The 22,808-nt window shown below is 40.7% G+C and overlaps 1 protein-coding gene across 1 annotated transcript in view; it reads left to right on the top strand.

Moving 5' to 3' along the window:
• LOC142742780 (S-adenosyl-L-methionine-dependent tRNA 4-demethylwyosine synthase TYW1-like) overlaps positions 1–22,808 on the top strand; it is a 197,188-nt gene that overhangs the window by 165,670 nt on the left and 8,710 nt on the right. The window contains exons 14-15 of the mRNA XM_075852901.1: positions 1,489–1,599; positions 17,433–17,600. Coding sequence (XP_075709016.1) covers positions 1,489–1,599; positions 17,433–17,600 — 279 coding nt within the window. The remainder of the gene's footprint in view (positions 1–1,488; positions 1,600–17,432; positions 17,601–22,808) is intronic.

Here is a 22,808-nt window from a genome sequence, read left to right as displayed (position 1 = left end):
CACTAGCGATATAGTTATATCACTATGTGCAGCTACATACACAAACATTACTACAGTGTCCTGATAATGAATACACATGACCATCCAGCCTGGACGTCATGTGTACTCAGAATCCTGACACTTCAGAATCTTTTCTGTGAGATTTACAGCAAGGGAAACGAAATCTCGTTTACCTCCGTAATCTCGCGAGATTTAGTTTCCTTTGCCGGAATCTCACAGAAAAGATTCAGAAGTGTCAGGATTCTGAATACACATGACGTCCAGGCTGGATGGTCATGTGTATTCATTATCAGGACACTGGATTAACGTTAATCAAGCAGAATGTCTGTGTATGTGGCTGCAGATCATGTTCTAATAAGAACGCGATTCTGCTGTCTAAATGAATGGAGAGGAGTGCATGATGCCGATTGGTCAGCGTCATGCACTCCTCTGTACAACGCCCACTTGGTCGAAAGTAAAAATACGCCCACTTGGGCATTAAGAAATCCATTAGCATAAACCAAAATCGCTCCTAACGTTGTGAAAATAGATCGTTTTTTTAAATAAAACGCATTACTGTCACCTACATTACAGCGCCGATCTCCTTATGTAGGAGATAGGGCACTTATAATGTGGTGACAGAGCCTCTTTAAATCCGTGTCTGACGTGCAGTGCTATTACTTGTCCAAGATGTAAAATTATTAAAGCGACCCTCCGGTTTCAGGACAGAATTATAAATGTGATGAGGTATATGGAGTAAAATTACCTGTTGCCCTCCAGCTGTGCCCCTCTGCCGTGGATTCGCCGTTTTAGGGTCCCCTCTGTATTATCTCAAAATGGCAGCAGCGCTTCTTAGACTGAGTCTAAGACACTCCCTCTGTTCACGAATTTGACAGAACTGCTCATGTGAGCAGCTCTGGCCAATCAGCAGCAGTGGGAGTGTGTCAGACTCGTAGTCTAAGAAGCGCAGCAGCCATTTTGGGACCGCACAGAGGGGATCCTAAAAGGGCGGATCCACAGCAGAGGGGCATAGCTTGAGGGCATCCGATATTACTCCATATACAACCACCATATTTAAAATGTTGCCCCGGCACCGGAGGGTCGCTTTAAGCTTGCTTTCTTCTAGTCTTCGGCAGGCAATCCCTCTTCTGACTGAAAGTGACAGGAGATGTATTTTTCAGAACATCCGAAAACTCGATTTTAGCCTTTTATTCCAAGATATATTACAGACCACTTCTCGAATTCATTGTCAGACATGGGCTAGGCAGCCATGCTAATGACTGCTGCATGGGACAGTGTTATATTAGTACTTTTTATAAGGCAGCCGATTGCCAATCCATAATCTATGTGCTACATCTAATGTATGGCTTTCCAAAGTACTAAATATCTATTCTACTTACTTTCTGACTTTTACATGACTGCTTTAGTTTTAGGTCATGACCGTATTTGGAGAAATTGGATTAAATGCCCAAAAGTGTAAAATAAATTTATTAATATTCTTTTTTATAGCAACAACGAACAGTGTACAGGTTGACCCTTGTAAAGGCATGGAATGTGGATGAGCTAAAGGCGTATGCAGACCTAGTGAAACTTGGAAAGCCAGACTTTATAGAAGTTAAGGTAAGATACCATATTACTTTGCTTTATTAAAGGTTTTAAAGAAATTTTCATGAAACTCTTTGTTGCCCTAATTCCAAAAATATTTAAGATTACTCTTATTGCCACATACAACACCTTCACCATTCTTTCATTGTGTACTGAAGCAAAATGGTACTTGTAGTTCTCCAGCATCTAATCAAGTTAAATACAAAAAAATTGACTTAATCATTTAGGCTGGGTTCCCACGTAGCATAAACGCTGCGTAATTTCCGCAACTGATTCCTGTGCGGAAAATCTTATGCCCACGTTGCGGAAAATAAACGCATCGTAAACGTGAAATTGACCTTCGGTGCGGATTTTAATTCTGCAGCATGTCAATTTATGCTGCCTTTTCGTTGGCAACAAAGTGTTGTGGCGAAGTCGCAGCGAGTCTGCCGCAAAAATCGCAACTCAGGAAAAAAAATTATACTTAACCAGAAGTCTCTCCTTCCTGCAGTCCGGCATCCTGGAATGACGTTTCATCCCATGTGGCGGAATTTGTCCAAGGGAGAAAAAAAACGATCATACTTAACCCCTCCCACTTCTCTGCGCATAGCCCGGCCTTCTGGGATGACGTTGCAGGCCATGTGACGCTGCAGCCTGTGATTGACTGGAGTGTCACATGGCCTGCAACGTCATCCCAGGAGGCCAGGCTACTCGCAGAGAAGTGAGAGGTGGTAAGTACGATCGTTGTTTTTTTTTCTGCTGAGGAAATTGTTTGAAAAAACCCATCACAACGTGGTGAGTTTTTTTTTTCGGACTGAATGTATCCGACCTGTGGGAACCCAGCCTTAAAAGAATGAAGCGCACTCCCAAAGAAAGCTCAGACGAGCTTCTTTTAGCAAGGGGTTCAATAGTGAATGCAAAAAAGGAAGGGGACAACGGGCATACCGGTCTAGTCCGCCAAGCCAGGGTAAAGAATGGAAAGATATGGCAATTCGTTTTGATACTTGCTATAGGTTGGGAGTACAGAAAACTTTTCCATTGGATAATTCTCCGTCCAAATCAAAATTTACTTAGTACAGATATGGCCATTCTACCAATTCAAATGCTTTCTCCAAGTCCAAGGAGGCAATAATCTGGGAGCCAAAAGAACTAGAGGTAGACTAAAGGTTAATGAATGACATGAGATATTACCTTCTGTAAACGCATCACCAGAATTTTAGTGTATTTAGCATCGCAATTGATAAGCGAAATAGGCAGATAGGCGCAGTATTTAGTGTCTTTATAGGGTTTTGGGATTAGAACTATAAGAGCTTCTTTCATAGAGGGGGGGGTTTGCCCCGTTAATCAGAGATTGAAAAAGGTAGAGGAGATGAGCGATCAATTCCACATGGATTTTATACCATTCAATGGGCAGTCCACCCAGACCTTGAGTTTTCCTGTTCGTAGAAGAGCGAATAGCTGCATTAATTTCTTCTATGGTTTAAATCCGCTTCTAAAAAGTTTTACATCCTCACTCTCCAAGATGGGGAATGTTATAGTGTCTAAGTATTCTTCCAGATTGGATAAAGTGTACGTCTCGTTAGAAAAATATAAATCTGAGTAAAATGTAGCAAATATTTCGTTAATAGTTAGAGGGTTGCTAACACACCAGTGCAGAAGGTTACTTCCATGATGGGGTTTGGAGTTCTATCATCCTTGGCAAGGTATGCTTGTAGAAGACCATTTTTGTCTCCCTGGTCAAAAATCCTTTACTGGGAATATAAAGCGGTCTTCCTTGTTAGTTCAGTTAGCAATAGGGTATATTCGCGTTGTTTTGCAGAGAAAGCTGAGGGTTTCCTAGTTCTAAAATATTCCTCCTCCGCAACCACTAAATCAGCCTAAAGACAGTCAGAGTTTACCAATCCACGTCTGAGAGGAGATGGCTCGTATTACAACTCCTCTAGTATAGGCCTTGAAAGCATCTCATACCGGTCCATATTCTGCGTATCCCATGTTGGAATTCCAAAATCCTAAAAACCTGGTATTTCATTTTCCAAGGAGTTTGCAACATATTTACAGGAAAGCCACAAATGACATTCATTAATAGCAAAACTGTGTGCTAGATTAATTTTTTTTTAAAAAAAGTGTGTTTTACATTCCTTTTCTTAGGCCTTCTGCACACAGTCGCACGCATTTGCGGGCCGTGCGCCCATTCTAAAGTGGTCGCACGGTCCGTAAAAGCAAAAAATAGGACATGTCCTAACTTTTGTGGTGGCTTTCTACGGCCCGGACACCTTTCTGTATATTTGGGTAATAGAAGTGAATGGGTCCGTAATTACGAACGAATTCTACGCTCTTGTGCATGGGGCCTTACAGTTGAATTGCATGCTTTTTCAAACACCATTCCATCTGATGTATGTACAGTGAAGGAAGTAAGTATTTGATCCCTTGCTGATTTTGTAAGTTTGCCCACTGTCAAAGACATGAACAGTCTAGAATTTGTAGGCTAGGTTAATTTTACCAGTGAGAGATAGATTATATAAAAAAAAAAAAAAAAAATCACATTGTCAAAATTATATATATTTATTTGCATTGTGCACAGAGAAATAAGTATTTGATCCCCTACCAACCATTAAGAGTTCAGCCTCCTCCAGACCAGTTACACGCTCCAAATCAACTTGGTGCCTGTATAAAAGACTCCTGTCCACAGACTCAATGAATCAGTCTGACTCTAACCTCTACAACATGGGCAAGACCAAAGAGCTTTCTAAGGATGTCAGGGACAAGATCATAGACCTGCAAAAGGCTGGAATGGGCTACCATAAGTAAGACGCTGGATGAGAAGGAGACAACTGTTGGTGCAATAGTAAGAAAATGGAAGACATACAAAATGACTGTCCATCGACATCGATCTGGGGCTCCCCTGCAAAATCTCACCTCGTGGGGTATCCTTGATTCTGAGGAAGGTGAGAGCTCAGCCGAAAACTACACGGGGGAACTTGTTAATGATCTCAAGGTAGCTGGGACCACAGTCACCAAGAAAACCATTGGTAACACATTACGCCGTAATGGATTCAAATCCTGCAGTGCCCGCAAGGTCCCCCTGCTCAAGAAGGCACATGTACAGGCCCGTCTGAAGTTTGCAAATGAACATCTGGATGATTCTGAGAGTGATTGGGAGAAGGTGCTGTGGTCAGATGAGACTAAAATTGAGCTCTTTGGCATTAACTCTACTCGCCGTGTTTGGAGGAAGAGAAATGCTGCCTATGACCCAAAGAACACCATCCCCACTGTCAAGCATGGAGGTGGAAACATTATGTTTTGGGGGTGTTTCTCTGCTAAGGGCACAGGACTACTTCACCGCATGAATGGGAGAATGGATGGAGCCATGTACCGTCAAATCCTGAGTGACAACCTCCTTCCCTCCACCAGGACATTAAAAATGGCTCGTGGCTGGGTCTTCCAGCACGACAATGACCCGAAACATACAGCCAAGGCAACAAAGGAGTGGCTCAAAAAGAAGCACATTAAGGTCATGGAGTGGCCTAGCCAGTCTCCAGACCTTAATCCCGTCGAAAACTTATGGAGGGAGCTGAAGATCCGAGTTGCCAAGCGACAGCCTCGAAATCTCAATGATTTACAGATGATCTGCAAAGAGGAGTGGGCCAAAATTCCATCTAACGTGTGCAAACCTCATCATCAACCAAAAAGAACGTCTGACTGCTGTGCTTGCCAACAAGGGTTTTGCCACCAAGTATTAAGTATTCTTTGCCAAAGGGATCAAATACTTATTTCTCTGTGCACAATGCAAATAAATATATATAATTTTGACAATGTGATTTTCAGTTTTTTTTTTATATAATCTATCTCTCATTGGTAAAATTAACCTAGCCTAAAAATCCTAGACTGCTTATGTCTTTGACAGTGGGGGGGGGGAGAGAGAGAGGGGGGAGAGAGAGAGAGAGAGGGAGGGAGAGACTGACTGACTCTGTATGTGGTCATAAACTGCCATTTGGATTTGGAACGCAGATTTTACTGGATTAGTTTTCAGTGCCATGTCATGTTTGCAACACCCTGGAGGGACCGAAACAGTGGAAATCCCCCAAAAGTGACCCCATTTTGGAAACTACACCCCTCAAGGAATTTTTCTAAGGGTATAGCTAGCATTTTGACCCCACAGGTTTTTTTTGCTGAATTTAGTGGATATGAAAATCTGCTTTTTTTCAGAAAAAACATAGAAATGTTTCATTTTTACAGTTAATAAAGTAGAAAAAGAACCCCAAAATTTGTACAGCAATTTCTCCTGATTACGGCAATACCCCATATGTGGTCATAAACTGCTGTTTGGATCCACGGCAGAGCTCAGAATGGAATGAGCGCTGTTTGACTTTTGGAGCTCAAATTTAGTTGGAACAGTTTTCGGGTGCCATGTCGCATTCGCAAAGCCCCTGAGGTACCAAAACAGTGGGAACACCCCAAGACTGACCGTTTGGGAAACTACACCCCTTAAGGAATCTTTCTAGGGGTATAGTGAGCATTTAAACCCCACAGGTCTTTTGCAGAATTTATTGGAATTAGGCCGTGAAAATGAATATCAATTTTGTTTCCACTAAAATGTTACATTTTTTCATTTTAACAAAGGATAAAGGCGAAAAAGCACCCAATTGTTTGTAAAGCTATTTCTCCCGAGTACAGCAATACCCCACGTGGTCATAAATGGTTTTTCATTAGAAATTAATTAACCCTTTCAGGACTGATCCATTTTTTGCTTTTTAATTAAAATTTTTCTATCCCTGCTTTCCAAGAGCCATACCGTTTTTTTCTTTTTCCGTCAGAGTGGTGTGAGGGTTTATTTTTTTGCGGGAGGAGTTGTAAATTCTAGTGACACTATTTAAAGTACCATTTAATGTACTGGGAAACTAAAAATAAAATTCTTTGCAGACTGAAATTGGAAAAAGCTATGATTCCTCCATTGTTTTTTGGGTTACGTTTTTACAGCTTTCACTATGCGGTAATAACGACCACTTTTAATTTTTTACTGAGACTCAATACGATTATAGTGATACCAAATTTAGGGTATGTTCACACAGAGTTTTTTTTGACGCGGAAACCGCTCCGCAAAAAATGCCTCCCATTGATTTTATGCCCTATCTACGCGCAATTACGCCTCTGACCTCCCTTTGACATCAATGGGAGGCAGAGAAAGTGTATTTCACTGCGTTTTATGCCCGCGTCGCTCAATGGCCGCGGGTGAAAAGCGCAGCGAAAATCGGCGTGCAGGCAGAGGAAAATCTGCCTCAAACTTCCAAACTGAATTTTGAGGCAGATTTTCCGCCTGCAAAAAACTCCATGTGAACCCAGCCTTATACAGTATTTTTGTTTTATATATATTTTACTACTTTTACAAAGTAAAAACTATTTGTTTAAAAAAAAAAACGTTTTGTTTAACCATATTCCGAGAGGCATAACCTTTTTTTTTTTTATTATTTTTTGTTCGTTTGAGCGGTGCGAGGGCTTATTTTTTGCAGGTCGAGCTAAAGTTTTTATTGAAACCATTTTTTGGTACATACAACTTTTTGATCACTTTATATAAAAAAAAAATTAAAGGCTAAGGTGACCAAAAACAGCGATTTTGGCGGTTTAAATGCTTTTATTTTTATTTTTCCACAGCGTTCACCATGCAAGTTAAATAATGGTACTTTGTAATAGTTCAGACTTTTATGCATGCAGTGATACCAATTTTGTGATTTTTTTACATTACTTTAAAGGAAAATGCGAAAGGGGGGCTTTTTTGGACTTTAACCCCTTCCCGCTCCTTGACGTACTATTACGTCATGGCAGCTGTATCGTTCGCGCTCCATGCCGTAATAGTACGTCTCGGGAGTAACGGCCGTTTCGGCCGTCCTCCCGACACATACAGGAGCTGTGACGCTGCTGTCTTGTTCAGCAGCTGTCACAGCTCCTACAGCGGGGACCGATCGCTGTGTCCCCGCTGATTAACCCCTTAAAAGCCGCGTTCTATAGAGATCGCGGCTTTTTAGGGGTTAATCCGCCATCGCCGGCCTGCTACGCGATAGCGGCCGGCGATGGTGACTATGGCAACCGGACACCAAACAATGGCGTCCGGCTATGCCATAGACGGAAGCCTAGTGGGTCCTGACAACGTCAGGACCCACTATGCTTGCTGTCAGTGAGTAGCTGACAGTTCTAATACACTGCACTACGCATGTAGTGCAGTGTATTAGAATAGCGATCAGGGCCTCCTGCCCTCATGTCCCCTAGTGGGACAAAGTAATAAAGTAAAAAAAAAATTGTAAAAATAAGAAAATAAAAGTTTTAAAAGTAATAAAAGTAAAAGTCCCACTTTTTCCCTTATCAGGCCTTAATTATTAATAAAAATATATAAACAAACAAATAAACTATACATAATTGGTATCGCCGCGTCCGTAACGGCCTGAACTACAAAATTATTTTGTTATTTATCCCGCACGGTGAACGCCGTAAAAAAAAATATTAATAAACCGTACCACAATCACAATTGTTTGGTCACTTCACCTCCCAAAAAATGGAATAAAAAGAGATCAAAAAGTCGCATGTACCTAAAAATGGTACTGATGGAAAATACAGTTCGTTACGCAAAAAATAAGTCCTCGCACGGCTTTATTGATTGAAAAATAAAAACGTTATGGCTCTTAGAATAAGGTAACACAAAAAGTGAATGATTGTTTACAAAACGTATTTTATTGTGCAAACGCCATAAGACATAAAAAAAAACTATAAACATCTGGTATCGCCGTGATCGTATCGCCCCGCAGAATAAAGTTAATATATCATTTATAGCGCACGGTGAACGCTGTAAAAAAAAAAGTATACAAAAACAATAGTAGAATTGCTGTTTATTAGTCACCACGCCACCTAAAAATGGAATAAAAACTGATCAAAAAGCCGCATGCACCCCAAGAAAACTACAATGGATTCCTCAAGGGGTCTAGTTTCCAAATTGGGGTCACTTTTGGGGGGTTTCCAATGTTTTGGCACCACAAGACCTCTTCTAACCGGACATGGTGCCTAATAAAAAAGAGGGCTCAAAATCCGCTAGGTGCTCCTTTGCTTCGGAGGCCGGTGCTTCAGTCCATTACCGCCCGAGGGCAACATGTGGGATATTTCTCTAAACTGCAGAATCTGGGCAATAAGTATTGAGTTGCGTTTCTCTGATAAATCCTTTTGTGTTATAAAAAAAATGGTATAAAAAGAGTAAATTTCACCTCTACTTTGCTCTAAATTTCTGTGAAACACCTAAAGGGTTCATAAACTTTCTAAATGCTGTTGTGAATACTTTGAGGGGTCTAGTTTCTAAAATGGGGTGTTTGATAGGGGTTTCTAATATATGGTCCCCTCAAAGCAACTTCAGAAATGAACTGGAACCTAAAAAAATAAATAAATGAGGCAATACTTCGCTTCTTACATTATACTGATAATGAGCCGTGCCCACTCCGAGATGACCCCAGTTTTGACCGTTTGTATAAACGGAGACCCCTATTAGACCGTTCCAGTGCCCGGTTTTCCCAAGCATACACCCCCGAGAAGTGTTTTTCTATTGATGAGTCCCTGGTACATTTTAAAGGGAGGGTTCAATTCCGCCAGTACCTGCCAGGTAAGAGGGCAAGGTATGGCGTGAAGATGTATAAGCTGTGCGAGAGTGCATCAGGGTATACCTACAGGTTTAGGATATATGAAGGAAAGGCCACCCCCAAACCAGACTGCATCCTGGACTACAATAGGTACAAGGGAGGGAAGGACTTGTCAAATCAAGTCCTGAAGCCCTACAGCGCCATGCGGTGTAGTATAAGAAGCTGGCCGGGCACATCATACAGATGGCTTTGTACAATGCGTATGTGCTACGTCGATGTGCAGGCCAGAGGGGAACTTTCCTGGAATTTCAAGATCTAATCTTTAGGGACCAGGAAGGGGGGGCGCATCGTACCAGGGCAACACTTTCCAGGAGAAGGTCCCCAAACCGGTGGAAAGGGAAAGAGTCAAAAGAGGTGCAGAGTCTGCTATAAGAGGGGGATAAGGAAGAACACAATATACCAATGTGACACGTGTCCCGAAAAACCAGGGCTCTGTATAAAAGATTGTTTTAAAATGTATCATACATCCCTTGATTTTCAATTTACCCTGATGCACTCCGCACAGCTTACCCCCCTCATCTTTCCCTTCTGAGCCCTGCCGTATGCCCAGGCAGCTGATAACAGCCACATGTAGGGTATTGTCGTACCCAGGAGAACCCACATTACAATTTAAGGGGTGTATATCTCCGGTGGCGCATGCTGGGCACACTATATTGGACACTGAAATGGCATATACATATATAAAATTGCAAATCTCACACTGCACCATCTGCTGCGCATTATCTTTTACACAGTACCTGTGGGGTCAAAATGCTCACTACACCTCTAGATGAATGTCTTAAGGGGTGTAGTTTTTAAAATGGGGTCACTTCTCGGGGGTTTCAACTGTACTGGTACCTCAGGGGCTTCTGCACACATGACTTAGCACCAGAAAAGCTCCAGTAGGCCAAATGGTGGTCCTTTCCTTCTGAGCCCTCCCATGGGCCCAAAGGGCAGTTTATCACCACAAATGGGGTATTGCCGCACTAAGGACAAATTGGGCAACAAAATGGGGTATGTTGTTCCCTGTGAAAATAAGAAAATTTGATCAAAAATGACATTTTATTGGAAAAAATATCATTTTTTTCATTTCACAGCCCAATTCAAATAGGTGCTGTGAAAAAACTGTGCGGTCAAAATGATAACAAAAACCATAAATGAATTCCTTGAGGGGTGTAGTTTCCAAAATGGGGTCACTTCTGGTGGGTTTCCATTGCTTTGATACCTCTGGGGCTCTGCAAATGCAACATGGCACCCGAAAACCAATCCAGCAAAATCTGGACTCCAACAAACACATAGCGCTCCTTTCCGTCTGAGCCCTCCCATGGGCCCAAACGGCAGTTTATCACCACAAATGGGGTATTGCCGCACTAAGGACAAATTGGGCAACAAAATGGGGTATGTTGTTCCCTGTGAAAATAAGAAAATTTGATCAAAAATGACATTTTATTGGAAAAAATATCATTTTTTTCATTTCACAGCCCAATTCAAATAGGTGCTGTGAAAAAACTGTGCGGTCAAAATGATAACAAAAACCATAAATGAATTCCTTGAGGGGTGTAATTTCCAAAATGGGGTCACTTCTGGTGGGTTTCCATTGTTTTGATACCTCAACGCCTCTTCAAACCTGGCATGCTGCCTAAAATATATTCTAATAAAAAAGAGGCCTCAAAATGCACTAGGTGCTTCTTTGCTTCTAGGGCTTGTGTTTTAGTCCACGAGCGCAGTAGGGCCACATGTGGGACATTTCTAAAAACTGCAGAATCTGGACAATACATATTTAGTAGTGTTTCTCTGGTAAAACCTTCTCTGTTACTAAAAAAAAATTGAATAAAATTGAAATTCAGCAGAAAAAATGAAATTTGCAAATTTAATTTCCACTTTGCTTTAATTCCTGTGAAATGCCTGAAGGGTTAAAAAACTTTCTATATGCTGTTTTGAATACTTTGAGGGGTCTAGTTTTTAAAATGGGGTGTTTTATGGGGGTTTCTAATACATAGGCCCCTCAAATCCACTTCAGAACTGAACTGGCACCTTCAAAAAAAGGCTTTTGAAATTTTCTTAAGAATATGAGAAATTGCTGTTTATGTTCTAAGCCTTGTAACGTCCAAGAAAAATAAAAGAATGTTCAAAAAACGATGCCAATCTAAAGTAGACATATGGGAAATGTGAACTAGTAACTATTTTGGGTGGTATAACCGTCTGTTTTTCAAGCAGATGCATTTAAATTCTGAAAAATGCTATTTTTTGTAAATTTTCTCTAAATTTTGCAATTTCTCACAAATAAAGACTGAATATATCGACCAAATTTTACCACGAACATGAAGCCCAAAGTGTCACGAGAAAACAATCTCAGAATCGCTTGGATAGGTTTAAGCATTCCGACGTTATTACCACATAAAGTGAAATATGTCAGATTTGAAAAATGGGCTCTGAGCCTTAAGGCCCAAACTAGGCTGCGTCCTTAAGGGGTTAAATATATGATATATTGTTTTCACGAATAATAACTTCATTTACTTTTTTTTTTTACACATTATATTAGTCCTATATAGAAAAAGATGTGGTTATAACTAAACCATACCCAATATGAAAACCCAAAAATGCAATGATATTATAGCACGGTGCCATTTCTGATAGGAAATTTATGAAAAAGAAAAGAAAATATTCCAGAAATATGACTAGGCACTCTTGGGTTAATAAAAAATTATCAAAAGTATTTTATTTTGAACTCCAGATATAATCGGAAGTATAAATATATTTATACTTCTGATTATATCTGGAGTTCAAAATAAAATACTTTTGATAATTTTTTATTAACCCAAGAGTGCCTAGTCATATTTCTGGAATATTTTCTTTTCTTTTTTTTTTTTGTTTTTCATTATCTTAGTCCCCCTAGGGGACTTGAACCAGCGATCATTCGATCGCTGGTTCAATACACTGCAATACTAATGTATTGCAGTGTCATTTTTACAGGTTACTATAACAGTGTGATCGCTGTTCCTGTCCGTTAGTCCCGGGTGTCCGCTGTAATACACAGCTGACACCTGCAGCATATGGAGCAGGTTCGGTGCATGAGCCCGCTCCATATATAACCCCCCCCACCCATACACACCATAACATGCTATTAAGTCGTGGTGTGCGAAAGGGTTAATGCGCAATGGATGGTGAAAATTTAAATTTTCCACTGATATGCCATTTTAGTGCACAATATGTTCCCAGTTTGTGCCACTGAAGACAAATACCTCATAAAATGTTGAGTGGGTTCTCCCGGGTATAAAATGTCATAGATGTGGACGTAAACTGCTGTTGGGCATGCTGTGGGATTCAGAATGGAGGGAACGCCATTTGGCTTTCAGACTTCAGATTTTGCTTGGTAGTTCTGTTTGGGGTATTACTGGTATTTCAGTTTATAATATGGGGGCATATGTAAGCTGTGAGGAGTACATCAGGACATAAGAGGGTATAATAACAAATGGTGCCCAATCTTATTCGCTTTTGGAATGCTCTGCACAATTTGTGTCGCTATATTCTGAGAGCCAGAACTTTTTTATTTTTTCTCCACCGGAGCTGTGTCAGGGCTTATTTGTTGCTGTAGTTTTCATTGGTACCATTTTAGGGTACATGCGATTTTGTTGATCACTTTTTATTACATTTTTGGCAAGCAAGAAGACAAAAAAAAGCAATTCTGCCAATTTTTTTTGTCCTTTCTTTTTTTTTTCAGTGTTCACCGTTTACTTTAATCTGAGGGTCGATACGGTTACGGCGATACAAAATGTATATCGTTTTTGTAGCATTTGCACAATAAAATCACTTTTCTATAAAATTTATTTTTTGTGTCACCATATTTTCAGTCAAAAAAAGCTGTCAGGCTTGTTTTTTGCAGGACGGGTTGCATGCGACTCTTTGACTTTTTATTCTTTATTTTGGGAGGGTGACCAAAAAATAATAATTCTGGCATTGTTTTTTACTTTTTTTTTTGCGGTGTTCACCGTGCGGGAAAAATAATTTTATAGTTTGGGTTGTTATGAACTCGGTGATACCAAATATGTTAACGTTTTCATTAAGCAAATTTTCCAAAATTTTTTTCAGTTAAACAATTAGTATTTGAGTGATTTACACATTGTTTTAATTTTGAATTTTTTTTTCACAAGTCAGGAAATATTATAAATTAGATTCTAATTTATAACATTTCCATGTGCTGGTCACTAGAGGGAGTAGTTCCCAAAATTGCAGCATGGTTACTGTGGTAAAGCAACCTCATTGATTTATGCTGCAAATTTGGGGTGGACAATATCTCCTCTAGTGTCCTCACACAATGCCCAATGAACCAATCAGGTCACGATCATGTCACCGGGACCAGAGGCCGGTGTTAACAGCGCGATCCGGGTGTAAGCGCTACTCTGAGATACCCGATCGCGCTGTTAACATCCATCATGAATTCACGTCGGCGCTGCACAGAGCCCAGCAAGCGCCGACGTGAATTTAAAGTGGGCAGTCGGGAAGCGGTTAAGTCTATATTCAGCTATTTAAAATTTCTTCCCATGGAAAATATCTTCTAATTAATGCTTTCTGTGGGCCAATGCAAGAAGTTTCAACCAATGGGGAAAATATCCATTGGGTATATACAAAATGGTGTATGGGTGACCAAAGACCGTTGTCTATACCCTCTAAAATGTGTGTTGTTGCAAGTTCCTGTCCCAATTAGGAAAAGCAACAATATCATGTGAAAGCTTTCGGGAACTTTAGCACATTCAAGTTTTATTTATGAATATATATTTTCTAAATCTAGCTTGTACGCTGTGGAGCAATTATCTTGTTTATAAATTTGTTACAAACAATTGGTCCAAAGCAGGTGTGTGTGCATTGACCCTTCGTATTATTTGTTTGTAATGTTCAAGTGCTATTTTGCAATATTCTGCAATCACTGCAAGTTTTATATTGGGAGAAAACCAAGCTGAGTAATTATTATTGTTTGCTTTACACTGAATGTTTGGTGATGAGGCAAATTCAATAGCTTGTTTGTCTTCTACGTACACAGACTTCTGAGAATGTGGCGCAATAGTACGTTTATTGAACTTCTATTAGTATAGATCACTGTCAACTTTTCAGTCTGTAAATTTCATATGTTGGGTTACTTGAAAGGGCTGTCTTATCAAAAACTTTAGTGGCATTTTGCCAGGATCTAACAACGTAGTGGTTGGACCGCTGTGACCCCTGATGTTATTAAAATAAAGTAGCGGCACTAGGTAAGTGCCATGCCACATCTCTTAGCTATTTCTAGGTGGCCGCATTGAAAGACATTAACTATGGTGGTGGTAATAATAAATAAAAGTAATAAGTGGTCTTTTTATGCAGGTGAGCAAATCAAATCGAAAGAGCCCAGTGTTAAGGGGGTTTTCCACTGGGCAATTATCGGGCAGACGAGCTCAAGCAAGGGCTTGATAATCTGCTGGTTGTATAGTTTTAAAGAAGTACAATATTATCGTTGTCGGCAGAACATCTCCCTGTGTAAACAGGAAGACGCGCTTCCGATATGATGGTAATGTATGGGGACGAGCAATCGGAGTAACTCGTCCTCATCCATAGCTCCGTGTGAGAGGAGCAAACGAGCACCGATCAACGATGTCTCGTTGATCGGCGTTCGCTGCATAGGCCAGTGTAAAAGGGACTTTAGACTGTCAGGCATCTGATCTCCTAGCAGAATCTTGATCACCTAAACTTTTGCTGCCACTTTTTAGGCCCGGTTCAAACCTGCATTGGTGTCTTAGTTGTTTTGTTCTGTCAGAGGAGTAGAAAATCGAAGATATCGGAACCATTGTACGACCGACACCATCGGCGCCCAATGGAACCCATTGACTTTAATGAGTTCCGTCTGGTTTGTGTCAGGAGGTCCGTGTTTTTGGACAGATCTGTGACAGAGGCACCTAGCGGAGCCTCCTACGCAGATGTGAACAAGCCCTTACAAGGGAGTCTTAACTTGACCCTTAACATGTTAAACACACTGGTACAAAAGTTTTAACTTTAGCCCCTTCTTGACATCCGCCGGGTATATATACGGCACACGTCGGGTGTGGGAATATGGAGCTGGCCCAATGGCTAAGCCTACTCCATTGAACGAGCGTGTCGGCTGTGTGATTATAACCCACACTACAGGGTAACTAGCGAGATAATGATCCTTTAACCCGTTATATGCCGCAGTCCGTAGCGACCGCGGCATTTAAATGACTAGAAACAGGGGGGTGGCCCTCTGTAATATTGCAACGGCCCCTCCGCCGCCTGATCGCGGAGTGCTGTTGGTTGGCATGGCAGCCTGTGGGCCTGATGAAGTTGCCCCCTTTGTACTCCTATGAAACCCTGTCTCCGGTAGGGCTTCATAGGAGTGTGTCAGTATCCCAATATACTGTAATACATTAGTATTGCAGTATATTGAACCAGCGATCATTGCTTCTCTTGCATAAGTCCCCTAGGGGGACAAGTAAAAAAAACAGTTAAAAGGTTATTTTAATTTAAAAAAAAAACTCTTTTCCCTCAAGCACAATGTAAAAAAATTAAGATAACGGGTATTGACGCGTCTGTAAATGTCTGAACTATTACAATATATCATTATGTAGACCACACAGTAAATGCTGTAAATAATTAAAAATAACGCCATAATCGCAGTTTACTGGTCACTTCATCTCCCACAAAAAATGGAATAAAAAGTGATAAAAAAAAGCCTCATGTACCCCAATAGAAACTACAGCTCGCCCAGCAAAAAAATAAGCCCTCATACTGCTCAATTGACGGAAAAGTAAAGTTATGGCTTTCAGAATATGGCAACAAAACTCACATTTTATTTTTAACAATCAGTTTTTTCCTTGTAAAAGTAGTAAAACAAAAAAAAAAAACGGTAATCGTATTGACCCGCAGAATAAAGTTAACATGCCGTTTTTACGGCACGGTGAATGCCATAAAAACAAAATCCCACAATATTGAACACCTGTTTTTTTTTTTGTTTTTTTTCCTATTCCACCCTACAAATATTTTTTCCCAGTTTCCCACTACATTATATCGGTACAATAAATGGTGTCATGAAAATCTACAACTCGTCACATAAAAAAACAAGCCCTCATACAGCAATATTGATGGAAGAAATAAAGTTCTGGCTTTTGGAAGGTAGGGAGGAAAAAATGAAAGTGAAAAGCCAAAAAGTTTTGGCAGGAAAGGGTTAATTTTTGAATGGCTTTTTTTGCGTTAAGGCCTCATGCCCATTTCAGTTATTTTCAGGGTGCCATCAGTTTTTTTTAACTGATAGCTCCCTGACACATTCATTTCAATGGGGCAGTGCAGACTTCTGTTGTTTTAACGTCAACGTGTGGCCGTTCCGTCAAAAATAGGACTGGTCCTACTCCTGTCCGTTTTTGATGGAACAGTCTCGGCCTTTTCATTGATTTGGTCCGTGAAACAACGGACTGCACACGGATGCTATCCGTGTGCGGTCCGTGTTTCATGGGTCCGTCACTAAAGGCCGTACGACGGCCAACGGAAGTGTGCATGAAGCCTAAGTGTCAGGATATTGTTAAATTGCTACATCTGTATATTGTTCCCCCCTCAGGGGTCCTCTTGGTCTCTCAGTAGCTCTATAACGGTTCACCTAGTGAACCTCAGTGGATTTTTGATATTTTATATCTGAATCGTCTCTCAGCAGTGATTTTTAGTTGACAGGGCTCATTTATAGAAGAGGAAAGCTGTAACCCATACTCGCTAGCATATGTGCTGCTGTTTTTCACGTCCATTTGTTCATCTTTTATCTCGTAGGATGTTCATATACTGTATCGGGGCCTGTTCTAGTACAAGGTTCTCATGTAGACAAATGTAATGGAAGACCATATCCTTTATAAATTATTTTATTGAATATGTGATGTAAAAGGAAAATAAAGGCATAAAATAAACATGTCTGCACTATGTGCCTGCCTTTCATAGCCACTTTTGAGTGTAGGTTGTTGCCACAGATTCTTTATCCTTGACTGGTTCAAATTTAAAATGTACTTTTTTTGTGTCTTATGTTCTTGATTCACATGAGAAGTGTATTAATAGTCTTGGTGAAAGTGTTTTTATATGGCTTATAATACTGACATAAAAGACTCATTTATTGATAAAATGGAACATGCCTTAGTTACATATTGAAGAAATTATTCCTAGTAGGATTGAATCTCTTATTCAGCTCTTATGTTTTTATAGGGCGTGACCTACTGTGGAGAGAGCTCTGCCAGCAATCTAACCATGGCAAATGTGCCTTGGCATGAAGAGGTCGTTCATTTTGTCCAAGAGTTGGCAGATATGCTTCCAGATTATGAAGTTGCATGTGAACATGAACATTCAAATTGCATCCTGATCGCTCATAAAAAGGTAGGTGCTTCCTAGCGAAAATGCTTAACCTACATTAAACTTTATTTTTACAAATGTTGTGGATCTTTTCCAATAATCTTTTGTGTGATCTTAAAGACACTAAACCTAAATATGCAAGACTTACCGCAAGCTCCTAAAACTGATCCCTCCCCATTATTACTGTACTGTTTAAAGGAGCCCAGCTTAGCCTTTCTTGGTCTCAATGTTCAAGGATGAACAAAACCTGGTCGCCATGGCAACTAGAATATAGTCCATGTTGACCAGTCTTGCTCACTGCCTGACATTCAAGCCATGCCCATATGCCTGGAGCTGGACTGTCACTGACTTCTGGCTGCGTCTCTCCTGGCAAAGGTAGCTACGGGCTGCTCCTGCTGGGCAGACAGCGCACACAACTGCTGCCAGATAACTGATGTGGGCTCTATCTGCATCAATTGCCTCAGATGTACTGGTAAACCCTCAATATCAGTGCTTTAGTGTGGTGCCATGCTGGTACTAGAGCACTTGCAACTTTATTGCTAATGCCGATTGGCAAACAGGGGACTTCACTATGATCTTCAGGAGCCACAAAAGGCCAGCCATGGATAAAATCACTTAACAGGTGCTAGGCGAACCAGTAAAATTCCTTTTCATACATGTAAAGACTGTATATATGCACGGTTTGTCTGATATACGGCTAATGCATCAGATTTAAAACAATAAACAAATATGGAAGAGTTACAAATCCTAGTAAAAGAAAAGATATTGCTACATTCTGGTTGCAGCCAGGACGGTGATTCCCAGACATTGGAAAAGTAATGTTACCCTACGGTGTCGGAATGGATTAGGGAAATGTCACACATACACGATATGGAAGAGTCGATAGCTATAGTCCACCAGCGCTCCGCGTCTCACTTTCAGACATGGCAGAAGTGGCATGATTTCCGTAACACCCCAGAGTTTGAAGCGCTTAACTCTTAAACATCCGTCTGGTGCATTCTATTCTGTTTTTCGTCTTTTTCTTTTCTCTTTCTGCATTATCCATGCCGATCGGTGCCTACCCCTTCCTATCCACTAGTCCTATGAATAGTAGGTACCTGGATTACTCCTGGCAGTAATTTCTAGTAGTCTCCACGAGAGTTATCAGTGATTTTAGGATGTTGGTTTTCAATGACATAACAGCCTATCAGATGTAATGTTAGGAATATTCTATGTGAACGCATTATATTTGCTGTATACGTACCTGTGTACTCCTGATAACTTGTAACATGGTATGACAAATTTGAGTTATGTATCTACCCCCCTTACTGTGTATTCCCTTCGCATATGTTATAAAAAACTTTAAAATAAAGAATTTATAAAAAAAAAAAAAGAAAAGATATTTGGGTAACCACATCCTACAAACCTAAAATAATGAAATTGATTCCCATTGAAAGGGAACCTGAACGTGCTGCAGAAAGTAAAGGGGGTTTATTACCAGGTTTATGCTGCCCTGTATGACGGCAGCAAAACGTAGTGACCGAGACCCCTATTCTCTTGCTGCATTACTTTCAATGATCACTGGCTTCTATAAAATTATAATATGGGGAGAAAACTGTCAATGATTGGTGGGAGGGTGGAGCCAGGTGCAGCACATTAATAGGAGCTACAGGAAATAATGACTTTTAATAAAACTACGGATCACTGAAAAGTGATACAGCAATGAAATCCATTTCCATGTCTTTTTTCCACATTCTTTAAAGAGAACCTGGTTATATGCCCTCAAGACAATACGGAAATTACTGTAAAATTCATACAATTGGCCATAACTTCAGCTTCACAATGTACCCATGGAGCCCCATCTCCAGTCAGCAACCAGGAAGTTGCGTGTGAGCAGCCTATCAGCAGCTGTTGTATATACTAGTCCTTCTCAATGAATTCGAATATCATCAAAAAGTTAATTTATTTCAGTAATTCAATTCAAATCGTGAAACTCTTATTCTATAGATTCATTACACACAGAGTGATCTATTTCCAACATTTTTTTCTTTTAATGTTGAGGAGTATGTCTAACCGCTAATGAAAACCTAAAATTTAGTGTCTCAGAAAATGTGAATATTAAATAAGCTGAATTTCAAGAAAGTTTTTAATTCCGAAATGTTGGCCTACTGAAAAGTATGTACAGTATATGCACTAAATACTTGGTGAGGGCTCCTTTTACATGAATTACTGCATCAATGCGGCGTGGCATGGAGGCGATCAGCCTGTGGCACAGCTGAGGTGTAATGGAAGCCGAGGTTGCTGTGATAGCGGCCTTCAGCTCGTCTGCATTGTTGGGTCTGGTGTCTCATCTTCCTCTTGACAATACCCCATAGATTCTCTATGGGGTTTAGGTCATGCAAGTTTGCTGGCCAATCAAGCGCAGTGATACTGTGGTTATTAAACCAGGTATTGGTACGATTGGCAGTGTGGGCAGGTGCCAAGTCCTGCTGGAAAATGAAATCCGCATCTCCATAAAGCTTGTCAGCAGAGGGAAGCATGAAGTACTCTAAAATTTCCTGGTAGACGGCTGTGTTGACTCTGGACTTGATATAACACAGTGGACCAACACCAGCAGATGACATGGCTCCCCAAACCTTCACTGACTGTGGAAACTTCACACTGGACCGCAAGCAACTTGGATTGATGCCTCTCCACTCTTCCTCCAGACTCTGGGACCGAGATTTCCAAATGAAATGCAAAATTTACTTTCATCTGGAAACAGAACTTTGGACCACTGAGCAACAGACCAGTCCTTTTTCTCGTTGGCTCAGATAAGACGCTTCTGACGTTGCCTCTGGGTCATGAGTGGCTTGACACAAGGAATGCGACCATTGTAGCCAGTGTCCTGGATACATCTGTGTGTGATGGGTCTTGAAACACGGACTCCAGCCGCAGTCCACTCCCTGTGAATATCCCCCATATTCTTGAATGGCCTTTTCTTGACAATACTTTCAAGGCTGTGGTTATCCCTGTTGCTTGTGCACCTTTTTCTACTACACTTTTTCCTTCCTCTCAACTTTACATTAATATGCTTGGATACAGCACTCTGTGAACAGCCAGCTTCTTTAGCAATGTATGTCCTCCTTGAGGAGGGTGTCAATGACTATCTTCTGGACAACTGTCAAGTCAGCAGTCTTCTCCATGATTGTGTAGCCTCAGTGGCGGATTAAGAAGACCATGGGCCCTGGGCTGTTACCCAAACTTGGGCCCCCCTTCTCCACCACCACCCTGCCGCGCCGTAACTATTGCTAACACTACCTAAACACTAGTACACAAAGTAGGCACATTATGCACAAAGTACACACAGTACACAAAGTACGCACAAAGTACGCACATTATGCACAAAGTACGCACATTATGCACAAAGTACGCACATTATGCACAAAGTACACACAGTACACAAAGTAGGCACATTATGCACAAAGTAGGCACATTATGCACAAAGTAGGCACATTATGCACAAAGTACACAAAGTAGGCACATTATGCACAAAGTACGCACATTATGCACAAAGTACACACAGTACACAAAGTAGGCACATTATGCACAAAGTACGCACATTATGCACATTATGCACAAAGTACGCACAGTACACAAAGTATCACATTATGCACAAAGTACGCACATTATGCACAAAGTACGCACATTATGCACAAAGTACACAAAGTACGCACATTATGCACAAAGTACGCACATTATGCACAAAGTACGCACATTATGCACAAAGTACACAAAGTAGGCACATTATGCACAAAGTACACAAAGTAGGCACATTATGCACAAAGTACGCACATTATGCACAAAGTACACACAGTACGCACATTATGCACAAAGTACGCACATTATGCACAAAGTACGCACATTACGCACATTATGCACAAAGTACGCACATTATGCACAAAGTACACAAAGTAGGCACATTATGCACAAAGTACGCACATTATGCACAAAGTACACAAAGTACCACATTATGCACAAAGTACACAAAGTAGGCACATTATGCACAAAGTACGCACAGTACACAAAGTACCACATTATGCACAAAGTACGCACATTATGCACAAAGTACACAAAGTAGGCACATTATGCACAAAGTATGCACAGTACACAAAGTACCACATTATGCACAAAGTACGCAAAGTAGGCACATTATGCACAAAGTACGCACAGTACACAAAGTACCATATTATGCACAAAGTACGCACATTATGCACAAAGTAAGGACATTATGCACAAAGTGCGCACATTATGCACAAAGTATGCACATTATGCACAAAGTACGCACATTATGCACAAAGTACGCACATTATGCACAAAGTAGGCACATTATGCACAAAGTACGCACATTATGCACAAAGTACGCACATTATGCACAAAGTAGGCACATTATGCACAGTACACAAAGTACCACATTATGCACAAAGTACGCACATTATGCACAAAGTAGGCACATTATGCACAGTACACAAAGTACGCACATTATGCACAAAGTACGCACATTATGCACAAAGTACGCACATTATGCACAAAGTACGCACATTATGCACAAAGTACGCACATTATGCACAAAGTAGGCACATTATGCACAAAGTATGCACAGTACACAAAGTACCACATTATGCACAAAGTACGCACATTATGCACAAAGTACGCACATTATGCACAAAGTACGCACAAAGTACGCACATTATGCACAAAGTACGCACAGTACAAAGTAGGCACATTATGCACAAAGTACGCACAGTACACAAAGTACCACATTATGCACAAAGTACGCACAGTACACACATTATGCACAAAGTACGCACAGTACAAAGTACGCACATTATGCACAAAGTACGCACAGTACACAAAGTACACACATTATGCACAAAGTACACAAAGTAGGCACATTATACACAAAGTATGCATAGTACACAAAGTACACACGAGTATGCACATTATACACTAAGTAGGCACATTATACACGAGTATGCACATTATACACAAAGTACACCTTGTAAACACATGAATATGGACATTAAACATACATGAATATGGACATTAAACATACATTAATATGGACATTAAACACACATGAATATGGATATTAAACACACATGCACTTACCTTTTAAGTCTTCACTGCAGCTCTTCTCCTGCTCACAGCACAGAGCCCGCCGACAGTCTCCCCTCCCCCATGTCCCGACAGCTAGCAGCAGAGATGTTTAGA

This window comes from Rhinoderma darwinii, chromosome 2, assembly GCF_050947455.1.
Source record: "Rhinoderma darwinii isolate aRhiDar2 chromosome 2, aRhiDar2.hap1, whole genome shotgun sequence".
In the NCBI taxonomy this organism is placed as follows: domain Eukaryota; kingdom Metazoa; phylum Chordata; class Amphibia; order Anura; family Rhinodermatidae; genus Rhinoderma; species Rhinoderma darwinii.
This window is presented reverse-complemented; position numbering and strand designations above follow the sequence as displayed.